The sequence below is a fragment of the Orycteropus afer genome, unplaced genomic scaffold (assembly GCF_000298275.1).
Source record: "Orycteropus afer afer isolate SDZICR_OR568_19922 unplaced genomic scaffold, OryAfe1.0 scaffold00018, whole genome shotgun sequence".
Lineage (NCBI taxonomy): Eukaryota > Metazoa > Chordata > Mammalia > Tubulidentata > Orycteropodidae > Orycteropus > Orycteropus afer.
Genome location: NW_006921605.1, coordinates 17778874 through 17804237, shown reverse-complemented (window position 1 = coordinate 17804237; position 25364 = coordinate 17778874). Strand labels below are relative to the sequence as shown.

The 25364-nt window shown below is 42.3% G+C and overlaps 1 protein-coding gene across 1 annotated transcript in view; it reads right to left on the bottom strand.

The window, feature by feature from the left end:
* The window catches only part of BPTF (bromodomain PHD finger transcription factor), a 172971-nt gene extending 168663 nt beyond the window's left edge, over positions 1 to 4308 (bottom strand). Inside the window, exon 1 of the mRNA XM_042783542.1 lies at positions 4209 to 4308. Within this exon, the coding sequence (XP_042639476.1) occupies positions 4209 to 4308 (100 nt within the window). The remainder of the gene's footprint in view (positions 1 to 4208) is intronic.
* Positions 4309 to 25364: the final 21056 nt, after the last annotated feature.

Here is a 25364-nt window from a genome sequence, read left to right as displayed (position 1 = left end):
TTCTTTTGTGACTGACTTATTTCGCTCAGCATAATGTCCTCCAAGTTCATCCACGTTATGCGGTGTTTTGCAGATTCTACATTATTCTTTAGCGTCTGGGCAGATTTCTTGACCTCTGTGTTCTCATCTGTAAAAAGAGGATAACTATAATCCCACCTTCTAGGACTGGTGTGAGGATTAAATGAAATACACACAATGAGCCCAGCACAGTGCCTGAAACCTGGTGAACACATAATCAAGGTCAGTCATCATAACAACGGTAGCAGTTATTTTCTTGTTATTTTTTATTTAACTAATAGGAGAACCGAGCTCTGGTAGCATAGTGCCTAAGGTATTTCATTGCTAACCAGAAGGGTGGTGGTTCAAATTCACCAGCCACGCCTTGGAAGGAAGATTGAGCAATCTGCTTCCATAGAGATACCTCCTCAGAAACCCAAGGAGGGGTTGCTAGGAGTCGGATCCGCCTGGATGGCAGTGAGGTTTGTTTTTTTTTTTCCCCAGTAATAGGAGGACACTGAAAAACGCATGACAGGTAACATGTAAATGCTCTGGATTCAGTCCCGGGGACACTAACCAAAAACCTAACTCACTGCCATTGAGTCGACTCTGACTCATAGCCACCCCCACTGGGTTTCCAAGGCTAGAAATCTTTACTGAAGCAGATTACCCCATCTTTCTTCCACAGAGTGGCTGGTGAGTTCGAACCACCAACCTTTTTGTTAGCAGCCAAATGCCTTAACCTCTATACCAGAGCTCCTTCCTACGGTTACTATATAGTAGCAAAATTTGCATATTTTAAAAATTTCTCTGAGCTTTAGTTTTCACAGCTGAAAAGTGAGGATTAAAATCCTATTTATCACATCAGATTGTTTTAAGGATTAGATAGACAGATAGATAGATAGAAAAATGATGGGAATAAGGAGAACTTGCAATCCTTCTACACTGGTGGTAAGGAGCCCTGGTGGTGTAGTGGTTAAAGCATTTGTCTGCTAACTAAAAGGTCAGTGGTTCCAATGCACCAGACACTCCATGGGAGAAAGATGAGGCAATCTGCTTCTGTAAAGATTTACAGCTTTGGAAACCCTATGGGGCTGTTCTACTCTGTCTTACAACAGACTCGATGGTAGTAGGTTTGGTCTGGTTTATGTTGCTGGTGAGAATATAAAGTTATGCGTCCTATGTGGGAAATAGTTTGGCAGTTACTCAGAAAGTTAAACATGGAAGTACCATATGACCTAGCAATTCCACTCCTAGGTACATATGTAAGCGAATTGAAAACATGTTCATACAAAAATATGTACACGAATTTTCATAGCAGCATTTTTCATAAAACTGAAAAGTGGAAACAACTCAAATGTCCATCAGCTGACGAATTGAGAAATGAAATGTGGTCTCTAAGAAAATGAGGACTGATTCAGCCATAGAAAGGAATGAAGCACTGGGAGATGCTACAATGTGGATGAACCTCAAAAACCATAGGCTTAAAGAAGCCAGACACAAGGCCGTATATTACATCCTTCCAGGTATATGAAATGAGGTAGCTACACTGAATTACTTAATTGCTCGTCTAGCCACGGTCTTTGTGACTCCCACCAGATGACTGGATGGGACTATGCAAATGTAAGCTACTCATGGCCCACCAAGGGGATTGAACAGCTTGCTAATAATGGAAATAAGGTGCATGGCACCTTTGTGGGGGTGGACCATGCAAATAAGGCATATGGAGCCCTAATATAGGGATTGGTCAGTTTTGCCATCCTGCTGGACTTACAATGAGCCATCCCAGAGGCAGAAAGAGAGGCTCTCACTACCAACAAGAAAGAAGAGCCAGGAACAAAGTGCATCTTTTGGACCCGAGATCCCTGAGCTGAACTTCCTCAGTCTAGGGGACAGAGACCGGTGACACCAGAGACAGTGAGTAGCAGCAGAGAAACAGCAGCAGGAGAGGCAGCAGAACAAGGGAAGGGCACAGGACAGAGCAGTGGGCTTCCTGGGCCACGGAGCGAGAAGCTGAGTCCTTTGGGCAGGAGGCTTGCTAGCTGAGTGGGGTGCTTCTCTGGGCACCGATGGCAGAGCTAAAGGGCTTTGTAACACTTGTCTGAGCAAGGCAGAGACCAAGGGGCCACAGGGTCAAGAGGCTAAGGGCCAAAGGAGGCATGCCTACGGCAGAGCTGAGAACAGGCTGCCCTGATCGAAGAACTGTATCCTGAGCTGTTCCTGATCCTGAATTGTAACCTGTTACGTCCCTGATAAACCCCATAATCATGAGTATTGTGTGTGGATTCTTTGTGGCCTTGCAACGAATTACTGAACCCAGCAGAGAAGTAGAGAACACGTGGGAAGGATGGTTGGTGTCAAAATTGGTAAAAAGGTTGGCAGGTGGAGGCATGTCTGACTTCTATAGGAATCAGCCTTGGGCTGCTGCTGTTGATCCTACTCCCCCCACCTTGTGAAGTTAGAGGAGGTCAGGCTCCACCCCCATGCTGTGTTTCTTTTCTTTTTTTACAGAAATGTACAGAATAGGCAAATCCATAGAGACAGAAAATAGATTATTGGGTTGCCAGGGTGTGGAGGGGCAGTGAAGTGGAGAGTGCCTACTAATGGGTGTAGGGTTTCTTTCAGGGGTGAGAAAATGTTGTTCTAGAATTAGATAGTGGTGCTGGTTGCACAATGTTGTGAATACAGTACACTAAAAACCAATGGACTGTGCACTTTAATAGGGTGAATTTTATGGTATGTGAATAGATCTCAATAAAAATTAATAAATAATAAGTGGTATGAGAAATAGGGAAATATCCCATAGGTATACTTTAAGTCTTCTTTAAGCAGTAACCCCCACCCCTTGAGCAACAACATTACTTCTAGCTGATAATAATCATCTCAATTTGGTAGGGTTTCTAGACTTTTTCTCGTATTTACATATGTGTATGGATGTCCAAGAAGACCTAGTGGTGCAGCTGCTAACCAGTAGGTCAGCGATTTGAACCCACCAGCTTCTCCATGGGAGAGAGATATGGCAGTCTGCTCCTGTAAAGATTTACAGCCTTGGAAACCCTACGGGGCCATTCTGCTGTGCCCTAAAGAGTCGTTATGAAGCAGAATCGACTCAGAGGTTAACAGGAAAGTGTATCTCAAAGTTATTTGAGGATTTGTTTTTCTGATTTTTTTGGGGGGGGGAAGAAAACATTTTAATGCGTGATATTAATACATTCATCTTTATCTCAATGGACCTATAAAATATTTTATATTCGTATATGTTAAAACACTTTTAACATTCAAAACACTTGTTTCTGAAGGAAAGGGCCCCCAGACGTAAACCTGTCTAGAGCCAGTAGCCAATGAAATCCATGTGCAGCCTTGCTACATTTAAGAGAATGAACGTGTTCCCCGCCCCCAACACGTCCTTGCAGCCCTTTCTTATCCCTCTTTGTTGCCTCCCCACTTGCTTCCCAATCCCTAGGCAACCACTGATCCGCTGTCACTAGACATTAGTTTTCATTTTCTAGAATTTTATATAAATGGAAGCATACTGCAGGCCCTTTTGTATTTTATTTTTACCAGCCTTTTTTCACTTGGCATAATTATTCAGAGATTCATGCATGTTGTAGTATCAATAGTTCATTCCCCCCCCCTTTTTTTTGGATGAGTAGTATTCCTCTGTGTGTATCGACTATAATTTATCTTTAACTTATTGATGGACATTTGGGTTATTTCCAGTTTGGGGCTATTGCAACGAGAACTGCCATGAACCTTCATGTATAAATCTTTGTATGAACATACGCTGTACTGGCTCTTCAGTAAATAGCTAGGAGGTGAATGGCTGAGTCATATTGTCATAGTTCAACTTTTTAAGAAGCTTCCAAACTTTCTTTGTGATTTTAACATTAAAAAACTTAAAAAAAAGAAAATAATTCCCTGTGTCTACAGTTCCGCAGCTCGCTGTTTTCTTTCTTCTTTCCTCTTCCTGGCTTCATGGACTGTCTACCTCACTTGGACTCTACTTAAACTGACCTAGTTTTCTATTGAATCAAATCTCCAGAAACCAATTCATTACCATTAAAAATAATCTAACTCCCTTTATTTGATCATTGTTAAAAAGCCCTTTTTTGGATAACATAATCACAGAGCATACAGTGTTATCATTTACTTAACCAGTAAAAGACAACACTTAGGAATCAAATTTGAAAACCACGTCCCAGGAGGTTTACCTGATGATAAAATGGCTGCAGCTGAAAGCTGCATCTGCCAGATGATGGTTTCAGATTCGCTGCACCCCCTGAAAGCCATGGAAAATGCATCACCCAGCATCTCGATGAGGAAATCCACAACTCATCTCACTTTGAGTGATGAGAAAGAAAAAAATAAATGGTAAGAATAAAACAAACTGGTAGGAGACATGCATTTCAAGTTGGGGTTACTTGGCCTGAAAATAAAGCCTTCATGCCTCAGATGTTCACGGTTTTCATTCCTTCACTCCTGAGGTCCCCTGAAGTCATTGCCAACACCTACCCTAGGAGCAGCTGCCAGCCCTAAACCAAACCCAATGCCATTTTTCTCAGCCTGTCTGGACGGGGACTAGAACAGAGTGGCCTCTGATCCTCACCACTGCAGGCATCCCATTCAAGAATTCTCAGCCTCTAAGGGTCAGTGCCCTCAGGGAGGAGGCTTGCTGGTGGAGTGCCTCTCTGGGCACCTAACTGCAGAGCTAAAAGAGCTTTGTAACACTGGCCCGAGCAGGGCAGAGGCCAAAGGGCTGCAGGGTGGACAGGCTGAGGCCACAGAGATGCATGCCTACAGCATGGCTGAAAAGAGGGATGCTGATCAAAGAACTGTATCCTGAGTTGTTTCTGATCCTGAATTGTAATCCATTACTTCCCTAATAAATCCCGTAATGGTAAAAATAAATTAATTAATTAATAAGAATTCTCAGCCTCTACTGGCCTGGCAAAGGAAAACAGGTTTCGTTTCCAGGGGGAAGTTATACAGAACCTTTTTTTCTGGACTGGGTTTCTATCATGCGAGAGTTGTTCCATTTGGCCCTCACTGATCTTAGGACAGGCTTGGCAAATGGGAAATGAAGCAAATGACAAAGAGATTTTTCAAAGCCTCGTTTAGTCTTCCTAATGGGTCATTTTCACTGAGCAGTAGAGGACAGAATATTTTTATTTCCTGATCGACTAAAGCTACCCTGAATCATTTCAGCTACTTCATTATCTGCTCACCCACACGAATACCTCTTGCTCTGCCAGGAAGCTATAAAGCCAATGTCTTAGGAGATTCAGAATTTTATTAAACATTTATTTGCATTACTCAAAAGTGAATGTATGTTAGCTCCGTCATAAACCGGATGACCTTTTTTAAGGGGAAAGGAAAATGGTAAATGAAATGCAACTCGTTTGCCAGCTGATGCTGAAGGTATGTAGGATTTTCTTTTTCCTAAAATCAATAAGAGGCTGAGGGAAAACCTTCCCACACTGTATCTATTCATGGATTCAGAGTGGAGGGAATGGATCTGCTTTGCCCTGTCTTGGGTAGACAGAAAGACAGACAACACACACACACTATGGATTGCCCTCAAGGGCAGCATAGCTAGATAGGACCTAATTTCATAGGCTCTGCCCTCAGCCATGCTAGGTGGCGCAGAGGGTGCTTGGCTGCTAACCAAAAGGTTGAAGGTTAGGGTCCACACAAAGGCATCCCAAAAGAAAGGCATGGCAAACTACTTCCCAAAAAATCAGCCAGTGGAAACTTTCTGGACCAATTCTACCCTGACATACACGGGGTCACCTTGAGTCAGAACCTACTCAATGGCAACTGGTGACCCTCAGTCAATGCTACTGCAGTTGCCAAGCAGTCACTACCCAGGACTGTGCCTTGCTTTGCTGGGTCTCAGAAAACTAAACCCAGATCACAGATGCAAGGAACGGAAGGCAACCTTGCAGACATGCCTCAGCCTGTTGGCATAGATCGAGTCCCTTGGCCAGAGCAATGGCCCAGAAATGAATCAATGGAATCCCTCAGACCTCCTAGAGCACTGCCACCTGCCAGAGCCCTCAGTGGGCTCAGCACAACTGAGAAGGGGGATGGCGACCCAGCAGAACGCAGGGTGATGAAAAGATGATCAGCCCCTGAGTCTAGCCCTGCTTGCAATCCTTTTCTTAAAGATGTCACAAGTTATCTTTGCTCTATACACACTCAGAGTGGATTCTGATCAGAAGAGTTTTTAAGCTATACTGTGGAAAGATTCTACAATAAGTGTAGTTTTGAATATTTTGGAAAGAACTGGGGTCTGGAACTACAACATAAATCACTCTGGATCTGAGGATACTGCGATTAAAGACAGATTTCTAGACAAATCCCAAGCAGTCTGAGGACATGGCACTGCTCTTAGGCTTCAGCAATGGCTCTGCTTTTCTTTCAGGGTCTGATGAAGGAGTCCAACCCAGTCTTCTGGGCTGTGGCATCTTCCTCTGGGAAACATCCTCATTCGTTTACCAGCCTGAGCCTGGCCCAGCAGTTCTGGACCAACGGCAGGGGCGCCACCTCCAGGACAATCCCCAGAAGTGTAGTTTGGTAGCTGGACTGAGGTTCCAGCCACGTTCATCCCACCGTGTATCCTCAAGATGATGGCGAAGGGTGTGGGCACCTCACCAAGGCCATTGGAGAATCTTGGGTCTCTTGAGGTTCAAGAATCAGGGTGATTCAGCCCCTACTTTTCCATCCTGTTTGCCCCGAGTGAGCTCAAAGAAGACATGGGATTCTGCTGGTACCAGCCTCAGATATGTGTTTTGTTTCAGGGATTAACAGTTCTTTATTTCTAACTTGTTCTTGGCCTTTCCCAAGTCAACTTGGCTTTGCATCCTCAAAGCCAAACGTTCTGTCACAGGAAGCCCTCAGACCAGATGACTTCCTCTCCTGAAACTCTACATCAAGAAACCAGTGATGCTGCTTGGTCACAGGCAGCTACCCAAAGGGACTGAGTAGTTGAACCTGCGGGCTTGGGACCATAGTCACAGGGGACATCAAGCTCAATTGGCATAACATACTACACAAAACACTGTTCCACCTCCTACTTTCGCAAGTAGTGACTGGGATCTTAAAAGCTTGCAAGCTGCCATCTAGATGCAACGATGGGTCTCTCCTCATCCAGATCAAAGAAGAATGAAGAAAACCAAAAATCCATGGATATCATCAGTCCTAGCGACGGGTACACCATCCAATCTGCAGCCTATACAACTATGAGACCAGAAGAACTAGATGGTGCCCAGCTACCAATGTCAACCACTTGGAAGGGGATCTATGTAGGAGATCCTGAATAGAGAGGGAGAACAATGTGGACAAAACTCAAAAATCATTTGGAGAAAAAAAAAAGGGTGGGGACCAGGTTTGCTGGTCTGATAGAGCCTAGTGGAACCACTGAGACTATGGCCCCTAACTGCCCATCAGGTGTGGAATTGAACCCATACCTGTGGCTTCCAGCCAAGCAAAAGACAGGCATATGAGTTGAACATTTACCTGAGGTAGATACACTCCTTGGAGAGAACAATCATGGGAGAAAGAAGGGCTGCTTATGCACCGAGACAGCTCAGGGAGCAGGGGGACAGAGGGAAGAGGTAATTATTGGGAGGAAGTGGGGGGGAGGGAGCTGTTGCATTGTGGTAAATTGTGGTCAATATCATGAGACAAAGTGTATGTGAACTGCTGTACGGAAAGTGAATTTGCTCTGTAAATTTCCACCCAAATCACAATAAAAAATAAACAAACAAATAAATAAAAGGGAAAAAAAAAAAAGAAAGAAACCAGTGATGGTCAACATCAATGATACTGAGGTGAAGACAGAGTTGGGAGTGATATAGGTCGACTTCAAGGAGGGATCAACTCCTGGACCATAACTTTTTTTGCTTGAGCCACTCTGTAGGATTTCTGTCATTTGCAATCAAAGGATCTCTGACTAATACATGAGTCAGGTAATAAAAAGAAGAAATATTTCTTGAAACATATTTCCAGACTGTTCTCTAAAAATATTTAGCTACTTATAAGGCAACTTCCCCCCTCCCCAATTTTTGTGTTTTTAAAATATTTTTATTTGTTTTGTTGTTGAGAATACACACAGCAAAACATACATCAATCCAATAGTTTCTTCATGTACAATTCAGTGACATGGGTCACATTCTTCAAGTTGTAAACCATTCTCACCCTCCTTCTCTTAGTTGTTCCTCCTCCATTAACATGAACTCACTGCCCACAAAGGTTCTTCTCTAAATTTTCCAGTTGCCGTTGTCAATTCAATCCCCTACAGATAGTTCCTAAAAGAGCATAACGCTCAGGGCAGACATTGTTTACCAGTTAAACTATTGGATGGTTTTAAAAAAGACTTCAGGGGATATTTTTAATTTAAAGTTTAAAGATAATGTCAGGGCAACAGTTTCAGGAGTTCATCCAGGCTCCATGGCTCCAGAAAGTCTGGAGTCCATGAGAATTTGACCTTCTGTTCTGCATTTTCCGGTTTGATCAGGATTCCTCTACAGAATCTTTAGTCATAGTAGTTATAGCAGTCAATGCTCAGTCATAGTAGCCAGACATCATGCAGTTCTTCACATGTTGTGTCAAAGGACACAATTGTTCATGGAGGCAATTAGCCACACTTTCCACTTCCTCCTCCTATTCCTGACTTCTTCTTCCTCTTTGCTCCAGGCAAATAGAGACCAAAGGTTGTGTTGTGGATGGCCACTGATAAGCTTTTAAGACCTCAGGCACTATGCAAAGAACTAGAAGGTAGAATAGAAGCATTAAACACATTATTAGGCCAATTAACTGGAATGCCCCATGAAACCATAATCTTACACCTCCAAATGAAGGAACTAAATTCCATGAGGTGTTTGTTCTTACAACTGATAGTTTAAGGCATAATACTGTAAAGATGTTGCATTTTAATTTTTTATTGTTGGTAGGAGGCAATTCTCCCCCAATTGTATTTTGAATGCCTTCCAATCCGAGGGACTCATCTTCTGGCTGGCTGGGTTGGGGTGTTGGGTATGTAGCAGCCAGATACACTATATCAGACAATGTTTCATTGTGAACCATAAGGTCTTCACTGGCAAATTTTTTCAGAATTAATTGCCAAGTCTGTCTCCCCTGTCTTTTTAGTCCAGAAGCTCCACTGAAACATGTCTACCACCGGTAACCCTGCTGGTATTTGAAATACGAGTAGCATAGCTTCTAGCATCGTAAGCCACAACATAACAACCTGACAGAAGAGCTACCTCCTCAAAGTGGAGGGTGGGCAATTGGAGGTTGAGGGGAAGAAGGAACCAGGACTTTTTTGAGAGCAAAGCCAGGGGAAGGGGTATAAAGGAACGCCAGGCAGCAACTTCACTACTCGTCTGTCAGTTTGTCAGACTGGTAGCTTGTGTGTTGCTGTGAGGCTGGAGCCTATTCCACCAGTATTTCAAATACCAGCGGGGTCACCCATGGAGGACAGACAACAACAGAGCTTCTAGACTCAGACAGACTCAGAAGAAGGAAGTGGCCAACCACTTCTCAGAGAATTGGCCAGTGAAAAACCTTATGGATAGCAGGTAGCAGTCTGATATATTACTGGAAAACTTTATGAATAGCCCTGAAACATTGTCTGATATAGCGCCAGAAGATGAGCCTCTCAGGTCAGAAGGCACTGAAAATACTACTGGGGAAGAGCTGCCTTCTCAAAGTAGAGTCAACCTTAATGACGTGGATGGAGTAAAGCTTCTGGGACCTTCATTTGCTATGGTGGTGACTCAAAATAAGAAACAGATGCAAACATCCATTAGTGATGGGAACGTGGAATGTATGGATCTAAGAAAATTGGAAGTTGTAAAAAATGAAAGAACTCTTGTAGATATCCTAGGCACTTAAAGACAGATATTCAGCTGAAATGGACTGGTATTGGTCATTTTGAATTTACCAATCATATGGTCTAGTATGCTGGGAAAAACAAACAGGAATGGTGCCACATTCATTGTCAAAATTAACATTTCAAACTCTACCCTGAAATACAATGCTATCTGTGATAGGATAATATACATACACCTAGAAGAAGCTCGGGAGCTCTGGTAGCATAGTGGCTAAGGCACTTAACTGCTAACCAGAAGGCTGGCGGTTCAAACCCACCAGCCACTCCTCGGAAAGAAGATGGGGCAATCTACTTCCATAGTGATACTGCCTCGGAAACCCAAGGAGGGGTCACTATGAGTCAGGTCCGACTCGATGGCACACAACAAACAAACAACAACAGAGGAAGCTCTGGTGGCATAATGGGAAAAGCATTTAGCTGATAACCAAAAGGTCAGCAGTTCAAACCCACCAGCTGCTCCACAGGAGGAAGATGAAACAATCTACTTCTGTAAAGATTTACTGCTTTGGAAACCCAATGGGGCTTGCTATGAGTCAGAATCAACTCAATAGCAGTGGGTGTAAGGAAGACCAGTTAATAAGTCTATTATTAAAGTTTACATATTAACCATTAATGCCAAAGATAAAGAAATTTAAGATTTTCTACCAACTTCTGAAATTGATCAAACATACAATCAAGATGTATTGATAATTATTCAAGATTAGAACACAAAAGTTGGAAACAAAGAAGATGAATCATAGCTGGAAAATATAGCCTTAGTGATATAAACAACCTTGAAGACCACATGATAGAATTTTGCAAGACTAAGACTTCTTCCTTGCAAAAGCCTTTTCTCAACAACATGAAGGGCAACTATACATGTGTACCTCACTGGATGGAATACACAGGAATCGCCTACATCTGTGGAAAGAGATGGTGGAGAAATTCAGTATCATCAGTCAGGACAAGGCCAGGGGCTGACTGTGGAAGAGATTATCAACTGCTCATTTGCAAGCTCAAATTGAAGCTGAAGAAAATGAAAACAAGTCCGTAAGAGCAAGTATGACCTTGAGCATAACCCACCTCAATTTAGAGACTATCTCAAGACTAGATTTGATGTATCAAACACTAATGACCAAAGACCTGATATGTTGTTGGACGACATCAAGGATCTCACACTTGAAGAAAGTCAAAGGTCATTAAAAAGAAAAGACCAAAGTGAATGTCACAAGATAATCTGGAATTTGCTCTTGAATGGAGAGTAGCTAAAGTGAATGGAAGCCATGATGGAATAAAAGAGCTTAACAGAAGATTTCAAAGGGCAGCTCGAGAAGACAAAGTGAAGTATTATAATGAAATGTGCAAAGACCTGGAGTTAGAAGACAAAAGCAAAGAACATGTTTGGTATTTCTCAAGTTCAAAGAATTGAAGAAAAATTTCAAGCCTTGAATTGCAATATTGAAGATTCTGTAGGCAAAAATCTGAAACTGTAGGAAGCATGAAAAGAAGATGGAAGGAATGTACAGAGTCAATGTACCAGAAAAAACTGATTGGTGAACTATTTCAGAAGGTAGCATATGATCAAGAACTGATGGTAATGAAGGAAGAACTCCAAGCTGCACTAAGACATTGGCAGTAAACAAGACTCCAGGAATTAATGGAATAGCAATTGAGATACTTTAACAAATGCATGCAATGCTGGAAACACTCACTAGGCTATGCCAAGAAATTTGGAAGACAGCCACCTGGCCAACCAGCTGGAAGAGATCCATATTTGTGCCCACTCCAAAGAAAGGTGATCCAACAGAACACAGAAATTATTGAATGATATCATTAAAATTATGCTAAAGATAATTTAAAAACAGTTTCAGCAGGGAACATTGACAAGGAGCTGCCAGAAATTCTAGCCAGATTCAGAAGACAACATAGAAAGAAGATCTCACTGATGATTTCAGATGAATCTTGGTTGAAAGGGAGCTCTGGTAGCGTAGTGCCTAAGGCACTTGACTGCTAACCAGAAGGCTGGTGGTTCCAACCCACCAGCCACTCCTCGGAAGGAAGATGGGGCAATCTACTTCCATAGTGATACTGACTCGGAAACCCAAGGAGGGGTCGCTATGAGTTGGGTCTGACTCGACGGCATTTAACAACAACAACAACAACTTGGTTGAATGCACAGAATACTGGAAAAATGTTTACCTGTGTTTTGTTGACTATGCAAAGACATTACTTTGTGTGAATCATAAGAAATTAGGGATAACATTGTGCAGAGTGGTGGGAATTCCAGAGTACTTAATTGGCTTATGCGGAACCTGTACATAGATCAGGAAGCAATTGTTGGAACAGAACAAGGGGATATTGTGTGGTTTAAAATCAGGAAAGGTATGTGTTACAGTTTTATTCGTTCACCATATTTATTCAATCTGTATGCTAAGCAAGTAATCTGAGAAGCTGGACTATGTGAAGAATGTGGCATCAGGACTGGAAGAGGACTCATCAAAAACCTGTAATATGCAGATGACACAATCTTACTTGCTAAAAGTGAGGAGGATTCTTCCAAACTACAATTGAAAAAAAAAAAGTAGGAGGCTTGAAGCACTTACTGATGAAGATCAAAGACTTCAGCCTTCAGTATGGTGTACATATCAATATAAAGAGAAGAAAAAAAATCCTCACAATGGGACCTATAAGTAACATCATGATAAACAAAAAAAAAAAAAAGATTGAAGTTTTCAAGGGTTTTATTTCACTTGGATCCACAGTCGACACCAATGGAAGCACCATTCAAGAAATCAAATGATGTATTTCACTGGGCAAATTTGCTGCAAGGGAACTCTTTAAAGTGATGAAAAGCAAAGATGTCACTTTGATAACTAAGGTATACCTACCTGAAACAAGCCATGGTATTTTTAATAGCCTCAGATGCATGTTGAGATGTAATCCATACTTCAGACTGTAGTCTTTAATCTTCATCAGTAAGTGCATCAAGTCATCCTCCCTTTCAGCAAGCAAAGTTGTGTTGTCTGCCTATCACAAGTTGTTAATGAGTCTTCCTCCAATCCTGATGCCATGCTCTTTTTCATATAGTCCAACTTCTTGGATTATTTGCTCAGCATACATATTGAATAAATATGGTGAAAGGATACAACCCTGATGCACTCCCTTCCTGATTTTAAACCATGCAGTATCCCCTTGTTATTTGAACGACAGCCTCCTGGTCTAGTCTATGTACAGGTTCCTCCTGAGCACAATTAAGTGTTCTGGAATTCCCATTCTTCTCAGTATTATCCATGTTGGATTACATCTCAACATAAAGAAAATGAAAATCCTCACAACTGGACAATAAGCAGCATCATAATAAAAGGAGAAAAGACTGAAGTTGTCAAAGATTTCATATTATTTGGTTCCACAATCAACACCAAAGGAAGCAGCAGTGAAGACACCAGGTGACATACTGCATGGGGCAAATCTGCTTCAAGAGACTTTTGTAAAGAGCTGAAGAGCAAAGATGTCTCTTTGAGGACTAAGGTGCACCTAACCCAAGCCACGGTATTTTCAATCACCTCTTATGCATGTGAGAGCTGGACAATGAATAAGGAAGACTGAAGAAGAGTTGATGCTTTTGAGTTGTGGTGTTGGTGAAGAATACCAAGAGTACCATGGACTGCCAAAAAAACTAATAAATCCATCTTGGAAGAAGTGTAGCTGGAATGCTCCTTGGAAGCGAGAATGGCCAGACTTCCTCTGACTTACTTTGGTCATGTTGTCAGAAGGGACCATTCCCTGGAGAAAGATATTGTGATAGTTGGAGCTGTGTGTCAGCTTGGCTGGACCCCAGTTCTGTGTGTTTGTTCCCATGATGGGATCGGATGACTGTGTTCTGAGTGGCCAATCTGCTCAAGGGGAGTTTTCCTAGGGGTGTGGCCTGCTTCCAGGATACCCAGGGACATCCTGGGAAGAGAGACATTCTTCTGTGGATTGGGATTCTGTTGTGCTGCCTACAACTGTCCATGAGTGAGCAGTTCACTGTTCGGCCTGGAGATCTTGGATTTGTCATTCGCTGGAGTCAACAGCTGGTACTGCCTGCCAGCCTTGAGCTTTTCGGCCCCTGCAGTTGCGGAAGCTAGGAAAAGCCTCCAGCCTGACGTTTGCTCCAGGGACTTTGGACTTGCCGGCTTCTATACGTTTGTGAGCCATTTTCCTAAGATAAATTTCTCTTTCTCTTTATATATATATATAAGCTTTGCTGGTTTTTGTTTCTCTAGAGAATCCAGTCTAACACAGATATCATGCTTGGTAAAGTGGAAGGTCAACAAAAAAGGGGAAGGCCCTCAATGAGATGGATTGACACAGTGGCTACAATGATGGGTTCAGGTATAGCAGGGATTGTGAGGCTGGCAGAGGACCAGGCAGTGTTTCGTTCTGTTGTACATGGGGTTGTGATGAGTCACAGCTGACTCAATGGCACCTGACAACACCAACACATGCATGTGAATGAAAGGCTGAAGAAGATTTTGATGCTTTCGAATTACAGTGTTGGTGAAGGATATTGAATATACCATGGACTGCCAGAAGAATGAACAAATCTGTGTTGGAAGAAGTACAGCCAGAATGCTCCTTAGAAGGGAGGATGGTGAGACTTTGTCTCATGTGGTTTGGGACATATCATCAGGAGGAACCAGTCCCTCAAGAAGGACATCACGCTTGGTAAAGTAGAGTCAGCAAGAAAGAAGCCCCTCAATGAGATGTATTGACATAGTGGCTGCAACAATGTGCTCAAACACAGCAATGATTGTGAGAATGACACACCACGGGGTAGTGATTTGTTCTATTGTACATAGGGTGGCTATGGGTTCAAACCAATTTGATGACACCTTAACAGCAATAACAATTGCTGCCAGGGCTGAACTTTTTTTCATTTGGCAGTTTAGCCTTTGTGTTTTCCTTGGGTTCATCTCCTCTGACCATATACTAAGGACATTGAGTTCATATATCTGGATAGAAGCAGTCTGATGAGTTTGTTTCCTTTCTTTATATAGTTTGAAGAGTAGCTGTTATTGGTTACATCCATCACATAGAAATGTGCATAAAGGCTTCTGTTGATGATTAATTGTAGCAGCAATGTCTTTTTCCTCTCAACAGATATTTACTTCTTATTAGAGTTAGTACAGCACAGGTGTTGAGAGCAGAGGCTTGAGAAGTCAGAATAAGCAATATCCTTAACCCCCTGTGCCTCTATTCTTCATCTCTGAAATGTAGATAATAATACTTACACCAAGGGGTTTAGTTTTGAGGATTAAATGAGTTCATATAGGTAGAATGATTAGAACAGTGCCTAGCACACAGAAAACAGTCATTAAATGTTTGCTATTTTCAGGCACAGGGAACACACCAGCAAAGACAACAGAAAAAAATGCTCATCTTAATGGAGCTTATATGGTATTGTTGGGGGTGGGTGGAGGAAGATTGATAAATAAATGAAATATAGAGTATTTCAGATGATGATTAAATGAGTGCAATGACAGGGCAATAAAGCAGGGAAAAGAGATGAAAAGTGATAGGAAGAGATGCCTTCCGATAAAGGCATCACAGAGAAGGTGACATTTCAGAAAATGAACCTTATGGAAGAGAGGTGTTCCAGGCAAAGGGAACTGCAAGAGCAGAGGCACTGAGGTAGGAACACGCCCCGGGGGTTCTAAAAACAATATGGAGGTCAGTTGTTTGGAATTGAGTAAATGATGGGGAGAAGTCAATGAGATAAGGGGGAAGGATGGGACTAGATCTTGGAGGATCTTGATGGTGCTAGGACAGGGCAGAAGTTCACTGTTGTACATGGGGATGCCAGTAGTCAAAGACCACTCAACAGCCACTAACAACAACAGAATTGGTGGGCAGTGAAAAGACCCCACTGAGGCTGCTGCTATTGTGTGCCTTGTCATAGCGACCCTCTGGGACAGGGTTCCCTAGGCTGTGGTGGTGTAGTGCCTAAGGCGTTTGAGAGCTAACCAGAAGGTTGGTGGTTCAAACCCACCAGCCACTCCATGGAAGGAAGACTGGGCAATCTACTTCTGGAAAGATTTACCACCTCGGAAACCCAAAGGGGGTCGCTATGAGTTGGAATCGACTCGAAGGCAGTAAGTTTGGTTTTTGGTTTAATCTTTATGAAAGCAGATCAGCGTGTCTTTTCCCCTCAGGGCAGCTGGTGGGTTCCAACCTCTGATTTTTCAGTTTAGCAGCAAAGCACTTAATGACTGAGTCACCAGGGCTCCTTCCACTGAGGCTAGTGATCTCGGATATTATAGAAAAATCAGTGAACATTACTATGTGTGGTTCTGTAGGGCCGGAGTAGGTGGAGACTTGGATGTAACAGAGCAAGAGAGGGCAAGAGAATTGAGAGCAAGAATGTATCCAAGACAGTGACTATGTAAATGTGGAACTGAAGCACTGTAGGTAAGTTTTGCGTTTAAATATTTACTAGCAATAGTATGTCACAGGAGCCCAGGTGGCACAATAGTTAAGTGCTCGACTATTAACACAAAGGTCAGCAGTTTGAAACCACCAGTCACTCTCTTGGAAGAGAGATGTGGCAGTCTGTTCCCATAAAGATTACAGCCTTGGAAACCCTACGAGGCTATTCTGTCCTATAGGATTGCTATGAGTTGTAATCTGCTAACAACAGGTTTGGTCTGGTAATAGTATGGGTGTGTGTGTGTGTGTAAATGTTCAGCAATAGGGAAAGGTTTAAAGAAATTATGACATATTTATACGATTAAAAAATGAAGAAGTAGGTATTTATATGTAAACATAGGAAGATCTCAAAAGTGAGATGAGAATGAGTATGTAGTGCAACCATTTTTGTGCAAATTAAAATTATATATATGGGCACTCTGGTGGTGTAGTGCCTAAGACATTTGACTGCTAACCAGAAGGCTGGTGTTCAAATCCACCAGCTACTCCTTGGAAGGAAGACTGGGCAATCTACTTCTGTAAAGATACCGCCTCAGAAACCCAAAGAGGAGTCGCTATGAGTTGGAAAACGACTTGACGGGAGTGAATATATATGTATATATATAAACACATTTGTTGATATATGCATAGGAGTTTTGGGAAGGATACATAAGTAATTGTTAGTTTTATTTTACATCTTTCTGTACTGTTTACATTTTTAATCCTCAGTATACCAGAGAAAGGTCCCTAGATAGTGTAAACAGTTTGCATTTGACTAGTAACCCAAAGGTTGTCAGTTCAAATCTACCCGGGGGCCCCATGGAAGAAAGGCCTGGTGATGTGCTTTCATAAACATTACAGCCAAGAAAACCTTTGGAGTGGGTCTACTCTGTAACACATGAAGTTGCTATAAGTCAAAATAGACTCCATGTTAATGTTAGTTTTATACCAAAAAATATGGTCATCACTATTGACCTTCAGGGTCCAACCCGAAAAAAAAAAAAAAAAAAAACCTCACTGCCATCGAGTCAGATCTGACTCACAGTGACCCCTCCTAGGGTTTCCGAGGTGGTATCACTACAGAAGTAGATTGTCCAACTTTCCTTCTGAGGAGTGGCTGGTGGGTTTGAACCGCCAGCCTTCAGGGTTAGCAGTCAAATGCTTTAGGCATTATGCCACCAGAGCTCCCTCAGGGTCCAACAGACCCTTTAAATTTTTTTTTTGTATTTTCTGTAAAACCATTTATGAAAGTAAAAATAAAGGGATAGAGAAAAATAGCTTTACTAAAAATTTTAACAAGACCTTAAGCACATCAAGCCTGTAAGTTATGAAAGATGAAACATCACACATCCTTTTAGCAAAACGCGATGGTCCAGGTTCTTGATGCAAAATACTGCATGATGAAGCCCTTCTGGTTGAATGACTAACTGGATAAGAATATTTTATTTCCCTTCTGCCTTTAGGTATATGTTATCCGCTCATTGTCTTTAAGTTTGAGAAAACTCATCAAGAGCTCATCATTGGAAGATTCAATCTGAGATTTCACTCACACAATCAATTTTTCCAGCCTCCTATGGGTTTCTGGAGACCTATTAACTGTCTGTTGCATTCGTCATCTGGTTTGTCTAGTAACTTTGAAACATCTTCCTCTGGAAAATTTCTTTCCTTTGCCATTATGGGTAGAAGATGAAAAATTCTGAATTCTCCACTGTGTTCAATGCAAGTTAAAAGCAAACTACAACAATGGCATCACCTACCTTCTTGTACACCTTGAAAGATGACAAAATACTCTGGCCAATGTGGTAAGAAGACAAAGGATGATGATTTGTTTCACCATTGAATCATCCTTCTAGGTGATTCCACCGTTCTTCAGTGTTCTTATTTTAGTCTTTTCAGCACTTGGGCATAACTGATGAGTGGTGATGAATAGAATGATGAAGTAGCAAAATGTTTCCAGAAAAAGGAAAAGTCAGACCACGAAGATGTCATAATGTATCTTGAATTTACAAAAAGGTCCAATGGATTCATCTGGTCATTGCAAAGTAGAAAGAGGGTTTTGGTTTTTAATAAGTACAATTTCTGTCCTTTGGAAAAATCAAGGGAAGAATAAAAGTCATGAGATACCTATCCTTGTAAACAATTGCGTTGCTGTCAGGTGCTGCTGGGTTGGCTCTGACTCATAGTGACCCTACGTGTAACAGAAAGAAACACTGCCAGTCATGCTCCATCACCACAGTCCTTGCTGCACTTGAGCCCATTGTTGCAGCCACTGTGTCACCATGGGTGACCCTGCTGGTGTTTGAAATACTGGGGCATAGCTTCCAGCCTCACAGCAACATGCAAGCCACGACAGTGTGACAAACTGACAAACGAGTGGTGGTATAAACAGTTAAAACCAAACCAAACTCACTACCGTTGAGTCTGATCCGACTCATAGCGACCCTTCCTTGGGTTTCTGAGGCAGTGGTCTGCTCAAAAAAGTAACTCAAAAACCATAATTGATCCAATAGACCCCGATGGTATGTTGTTTTAGTCCTCTAGTGACACTCTAACAGAAAATACCACAAGTGGATGATTTTAAACAAGCAGGGATATATTCTCTCAGTTTTGGAGGCCAAAAGTTCAAGTTCAAAGTCCCACCTTTAGGGGCTGGGTGAAGGCCCCTTGACTTTGGGCTTCAGCTCTGCCTCTAGTCCTAGTCCACTGGAGCTGGTGATGTTTCTTAACTCAGACAGCTGATGGCTGCTGAGGCTGATAAGCCCCAAGTTGACAAAATGGCACAGTCCAAAGATTATCAAGGAATATCTCAGGCCACTAGTTTAAGTCCAGAAACAGTCTTAAGACTGGCAGAAAACATGGCAGGCCACTCACTGATGACTTGGCCAAATGCAGAATGCAGATGTGCCAACAAGCTTAAGACCTTTCTCAAAGCGTCTTCTTATATACTGGGGGCAGACCACATCCCTAAGTCAGCTACTCAGCTGCTCATAGTAGATTTCACCATGAAGTTGATTACCAGTCTCATCATGGGGAATAACTACAACCAGCTGCCCAGCCACTCAAAACCAGTGAGTGCTAGCCAAGCTGACATACAACCTTAACTACCACATATGTATGTTGTTTTTATATTGTTGTTATGTGCCCTCGAATCGGACCCGACTCGTAGCTACCCCTCCTTGGGTTTCCGAGATGGTATCACTATGGAAGTAGATTGCCCAACTTTCTTTCCAAGGAGTGGCTGGTGGGTTTGAACCACCAGCCTTCTGGTTAGCAGTCAAATGCCTTAGGGACTACGCTACCAGAGCTCCTGCACATATGTATACTGAGGATTAAACTATAGTTATGTATTAATTTTGTTATTTTTAAAATGTCAGACAGATGTTTACCTGGAATGATGGCACATTTTGTTATCTTCTTTATACTTTTTCATGTTCCACAAACCTAACAGAAAGAAATAAAATTACAAGTTACTATTGCTCTTAGTGTTTTGTCTTTGGATTTCTTTCCTTTCTGTTTGCTGTTTGAGTATCAGACAGCACTTCATTATTTTAATTTGCATTTCTTATTTATGAGTGTGGTTGCATTTTTTCTGTGGGTTATTATTAATGCTTCTTCTCATATGAATGATCTATTTGAAACCTCTTGTCTGTTTATTCTTTGGGATCTTTTATATCCCTGCACAGCTCTTATGTAGCATGAATAATAACTTTACGCTCAATCATATTTGCAAATACTATCTTTACCTCAATATTTTCCCTTTGATGCTGGTTTGCTGGTTTTTGTTGATCACGGAACTGACTGAACACCGTTGGAACACTGTGCTATGTACTGACGGTTTCTCAAAGGGCTTCCTTTTCCTGTCTACCACACTGTCTCTTCTGTCTCTTTTCCCTGCGCCTCACTAGTAGATCTTCTATCTGTGCAAACAGGGTGAGTGTTGAGGCCGACTGTCCACTGCCAGCCAGTGTGTATTACAGGATGCATCTGGAAAAGAGCCCAGGATTGTCATTGGGAATCAATCTGGAGAAACTCTAGGTTTTGACCTTATGGTAAAACTCCAGAGGTGAGTGGAATTGATGGCAGATGTGGCTTTGACAGTTTAAGCTCAATTAGGTTTTAAATTCACTTGGCTAGGGGTTGAAAGAAGTCCTGATGCCACAGTGGCTAAAAGCTTCGTTACTAACCAAAAGGCTGTGGTTTCAAGCCACCAGCCACTCTGCAGGAGAAAAGACCTAGTGATCTGCTCCCATAAATATTAAAAAAAAACAAAGCACAAACTCACTGCCACTGAGTCGATTCTGACTCCTAGCGACCCTATAGGACAGAGTAGAACTGCCCCATAGGATTGCCAAACGTGTAATCTTCACGGAAGCAGAATGCCTGCTGAGTGGCCGGTGGGTTTGACCTACTGACCTTTCAGTTAGCGGCCGAGCACTTCGCCACTGCATCACCAGAGCTCCTTTCAAATATGTCAGATAATGTTCACTAATGGTTTGTGCCCAGTTTTACAGAGTCATTTTGGGGTTGCAGAGGATAAAGGGGAGCTGAGAAGACAGGACTCTGGGCTCATTCTGTGCCTCCAGCAAAGCAGTCCATTTTCTGTGTCCCAGACACTGTCCCATAGGTAGCATACAAGCTTCTGAAAGGAAGGACTTCCTCTGAAAAAGCTTCTGCCACTTTCAAAAAGTGTGAAAACCAAGTGGCTCCATATTATGTCAAGAATTAGAGTCATGGTCACACACCTGAGGTGGTTTCAATGGCTAAATTATTTCTCCCTTGAGAAGAAATAACCCTTTTCCTTGAATGGCTCTCAGGGGTCCAAAGAAAAGTTAATTCCTCAACGTTGACTGGTTGATTTTTATTTATTGCTATCAATAGGGGAGCTCTGGTAGTGTAGTGCCTAAGGCACTTGACTGCTAACCAGAAGGCTGGTGGTTCAAATCCACCAGCGACTCCTCAGAAGGAAGGTTGGACAATCTACTTCCCTAGTGATACTGCCTTGGAAACCCAAGGAGGGGTCACTATGAGTTGGGGCCAACTCGACGGCGCATAACAACAACAGCTATCAATGGGATCTTTTCTCCTCAATGAATTTTCCAGCTGTTTTTCACTAGTTTATATAAATGCAATCCACTCTCTGTTCTCATTGGTAGGTGCTGCTGGATTGATTTTCAGCCATAGCAACCCCTATGACAGAGCAGAACTGTCGAGTAGGGAGCGTTGGCTGTGACCTTGACAGGCCACGTCCCCAGGTCCTCCTCCTGCAGAGCTGCTGGGTGGGTTCTAACTGCCAATCTTTCCGTTAGCACCTGAGTGCTTAACTGTCATGCCATCAGCCTTTCTTAATTGACTCTTAAAATCTGAAATGTTGCTTAAATTTATGTCATTCATAGGTTGATTTTCCATAGTATAAGCATATTAACTGCAAAAAGTAACATATGTACTTCTTTCTTTCCAATTCTTATGTGTCTTCCTTTACTTCTTGATGAATTATTACAAGTATTTCTAATATTGTTGTTGTTAGGTGCCATCAAGTTGGCTCCAACTCATAGCGACCCTATGTACAACACAGCGAAAACACTGCCCGGTCCTGTGTCAGCCCCACAATCCTTGCTATACCTGAGCCCATCATTACAGCCACTGAGTCAATCCATCTTGCTGAGGGCCTTCCCTTTTTTTGCTGACCCTCCACTTTACCAAGCATGACATCCTTCTTCAGGGAATGGTCCCTTCTGACATGACCAAAGTAGGTGAGATGAAGTCTGACCATTGTAACTTCCAAGGAGCATTCCAGCTGCACTTCTTCCAGGACAGATATAGTAAGCACTAAATTATAATATGTTAAATGAACTAACTTGATTAAACTACACTGACTTAGGGCCTCTTAGTTTGACACAGTAACAAAATTCAATATATATTCAGGTTTCCAAATTCAAAGGTGACAGAAAAAACTAAGTGAAAAGTAAAATCTTTTGTACTCACCATAGTTAGACATATTTTTGTACTTAAAAAAAAAAAAGAAGAAATAATTGTGATTTCGGTGAAAGTTTACAAAGCAAATTCATTTTCCATACACACACCTGTTTCTAAGGGCAATGGTTCTAATGCTTCTCTATGGAGTGAGGATTCTAGATGTCCAGGTGTGAAGGGTATTCTGTAAGATGGACTTCCTCTGTGAGAAGTGGCCGAGGGAAATTTCACATGTGTGAAGTTCTTCTGTGCCTCAGAGTAGTGTGGGGAGACATTTTGGTCCTAATAGCAAGCACCCAGGCTCTAGACCCTGGGCAAGGCACGAAGGGACACCCCTTACCCTCCTAAGCCATGAAGTAGATGGGAAGGGCTGCTTTCCCAGGGAGAGAGGTGGGTGCACTGGCTCCTCTTGCTCTACAGTTGGCTCGGAAGGCATTTTAAACCATTCAACACCATTGATGCACTGCTAGTTTGCACAAAATCTGCTCTCTCTTTGCAGTTCACTATGATGGTTATAGGTCCTCGTTGTTGGTGGTGGTGGTTGCCGTCACGTAAGCACTGACTCACGGTGACCCCATATATAACAGAATGAAACGCTGCCAGGTTCTTCATGATCATGTCTGAGTTCACTGTTGCACCCACAGTGTTGATCCATCTCATTGAGGGTCCTCTTTAGCATTTATCAGTGTGTTACAAAATTCTTTCTGGATCGCCACATAGTCCCTCTTGTTATTATCATCACCACCATTATTTTCTGATTAAAAATACTAATTAGTGCTTTTTCATGAGTCTTCCTTTTTTTTGAGATCCTTCCACTTGAGTTTCTTTTCCAAGGAAGACACTTAAGAATTGGAAAGAAAGAAGTACATATGTTACTTTTTGCTTCCCCTTTTTGGCTGGTGTCCTGGGTTCCACTAAGAGCCTACATCCTGCACTCCTGGAATGTGGGCATACCAAGGAGGTGGGCATGCCAGCAGTTTAGTTGCCTGTGAGTGAGTTGTCTCCTGGGAAAAAAAAATGCATCCTAGGGGAAGATGGCTTCAGACAGACAAAGTTGGGACAAAAATAACCCTCAGGTGACAGAATGTGAGGGTGGTGCTTGTCACTCTTACCCGTTTGGTCCTTGGCCCAGCCATCTAGTACCTAGAATCCCATCCCTGATCTGAAATGTCTCAGCCCCTAGACTATGTGAATAAAATCTGAAAGAGACTTTCAGTAAAAAACTATATAAGCCATAGGACTAGAAGAGCTATTTTCAGTTCAAACTATGTAAGATACAGACCTGAAGCAATGATGTTCCCTTTCATTAATGTTCATGTGCCAAGGTATAATGGAGAACGGTCTTGTTCTCCACCCTTACATGCACACACCATTCTCCCATTTTTGCCAGAGGACACGGTGCTGCGTTGTCCTCTTGTGTATCACCATGGTGGTACTCATGTGTGAAGGTTAGTTTAATCTGTCAACTTGGTTAGCCAAGTTGTTGTTAGCTGTCACTGAGTCTGCCCCGACTCATGGTAACCCCAAGCACAACATGTCAAAGAACAAAATTCTTACTCTGTTAGGAGCAGAAAAGAAATGAGTTTCATTGAGAACTAGGACAACTATAGCCAGGCTGCATTACAAAGTGCTCTGAAGTCAAAGGCGGAAACAAAGGTTTTTATACAGAAATATCAGGAACTTAAAAAATTTTTTTTCTGATTGGTTGACATTTACCTCATAGTCACAAAACAATCATGCAACTTTTATTTTTAATATGTCTCTCTTAACATCAGCTATGTCTAATACATTTTTCCCAGATCACGCACTTCCCAAATTTCCTGGAACATTCTTTGCTCATACTTGAATTTTTCATCACAGTTTGCCAATTATACCTTTTTAAAATTTTCATTACTGTGGCAAAAGGTCATGTAGTCAGAAGAAGGTAGAAGCAGAAACAAAATGGAGGCAGATCCAGACCTGAGTCAACCATTTTAGTCATGTCAAGTGCCTCAGTTTTCGATTGCTCCAACACAAATGGCATGAAAAGCTTCCTGTTTTGTGCCACCCCTTAATTGGCTGTGGATCACACTGCTGTGACCCATGGGGTTTTCAATGACTTATTTTCAGAAGTACCTTGCCAGGTCTTTCTTCCTAGTCTGTCTAGTCTGGAAGCTCCACAGAAATCTATTCAGCACCATGGCAACAGGCCCACCTCAACTGACGGGTGAGTGGTGGCTATGCACAAAGTGCATTGATGTGATGAGGTGCTAACTCAAGTCTCCTGCATGAAAGGTGAGAATTCTGCCACTGAACTACCACAGCTAAGGTATAAAACCAAAACCAAAGCAGTTGACATCACACTGATTCCAACTCATGGCGACTCCATGTATTGCGGGGTGGTACCGGGCTCATACACAGGGTTTTCATGGCTGTGACTCTTCAGAACCAGCGCATCAGGCCTTTCTTCTAAGGCATGTCTGGGTGGGTTTCAACTGCCAATCTTTGGTTAGTACCCCAGGGCTTAACTGTTCATACCAGTCAGGATTCCTTGGCTAAGCTATAAACCCTTTGCCATCAAGTTGATTCCAACACACAGGGACCCTATAGGACAAAGGATTTTCAAGGCTATAAATCTTTACGTAAACAGGCTGCCCCATCCTTCTGGCTGGTAGGTTCAAACCACTGACCTCTCAGCAAGCAGCTGAGAGCTTAAGCACTGCATCACCAGGGCTTTGAATTATTCAATCAAACACTAATCTAGGTGTTGCTGTGAAGGTATTTTGTAGATATAATTTAACATCTCCAGTCAGTTGACTTTTAGTAAAGGAGATTATCAGAGATAATCAGGGTGAGTCTCATTCAATCAGTTTAACTGCCTTAAGAGCAAATCTGAGGTGTATTTTTCTTTGTGATTTTTACATTTAAATGTTTATTTTTTTCACTGTGTCTGCGGCCCCTTAACTTCCTTTTTTTCCCTCCAGAATTGTGAGAGAAGAAATTTCTGGTCAAAAAAGTCACCCACTTGTGGTATTTTTTGTTATGGCAGTACTAGGTAACTAAGAGAGTTTGAGAAGTGATTTACTCAGAAGAGGCA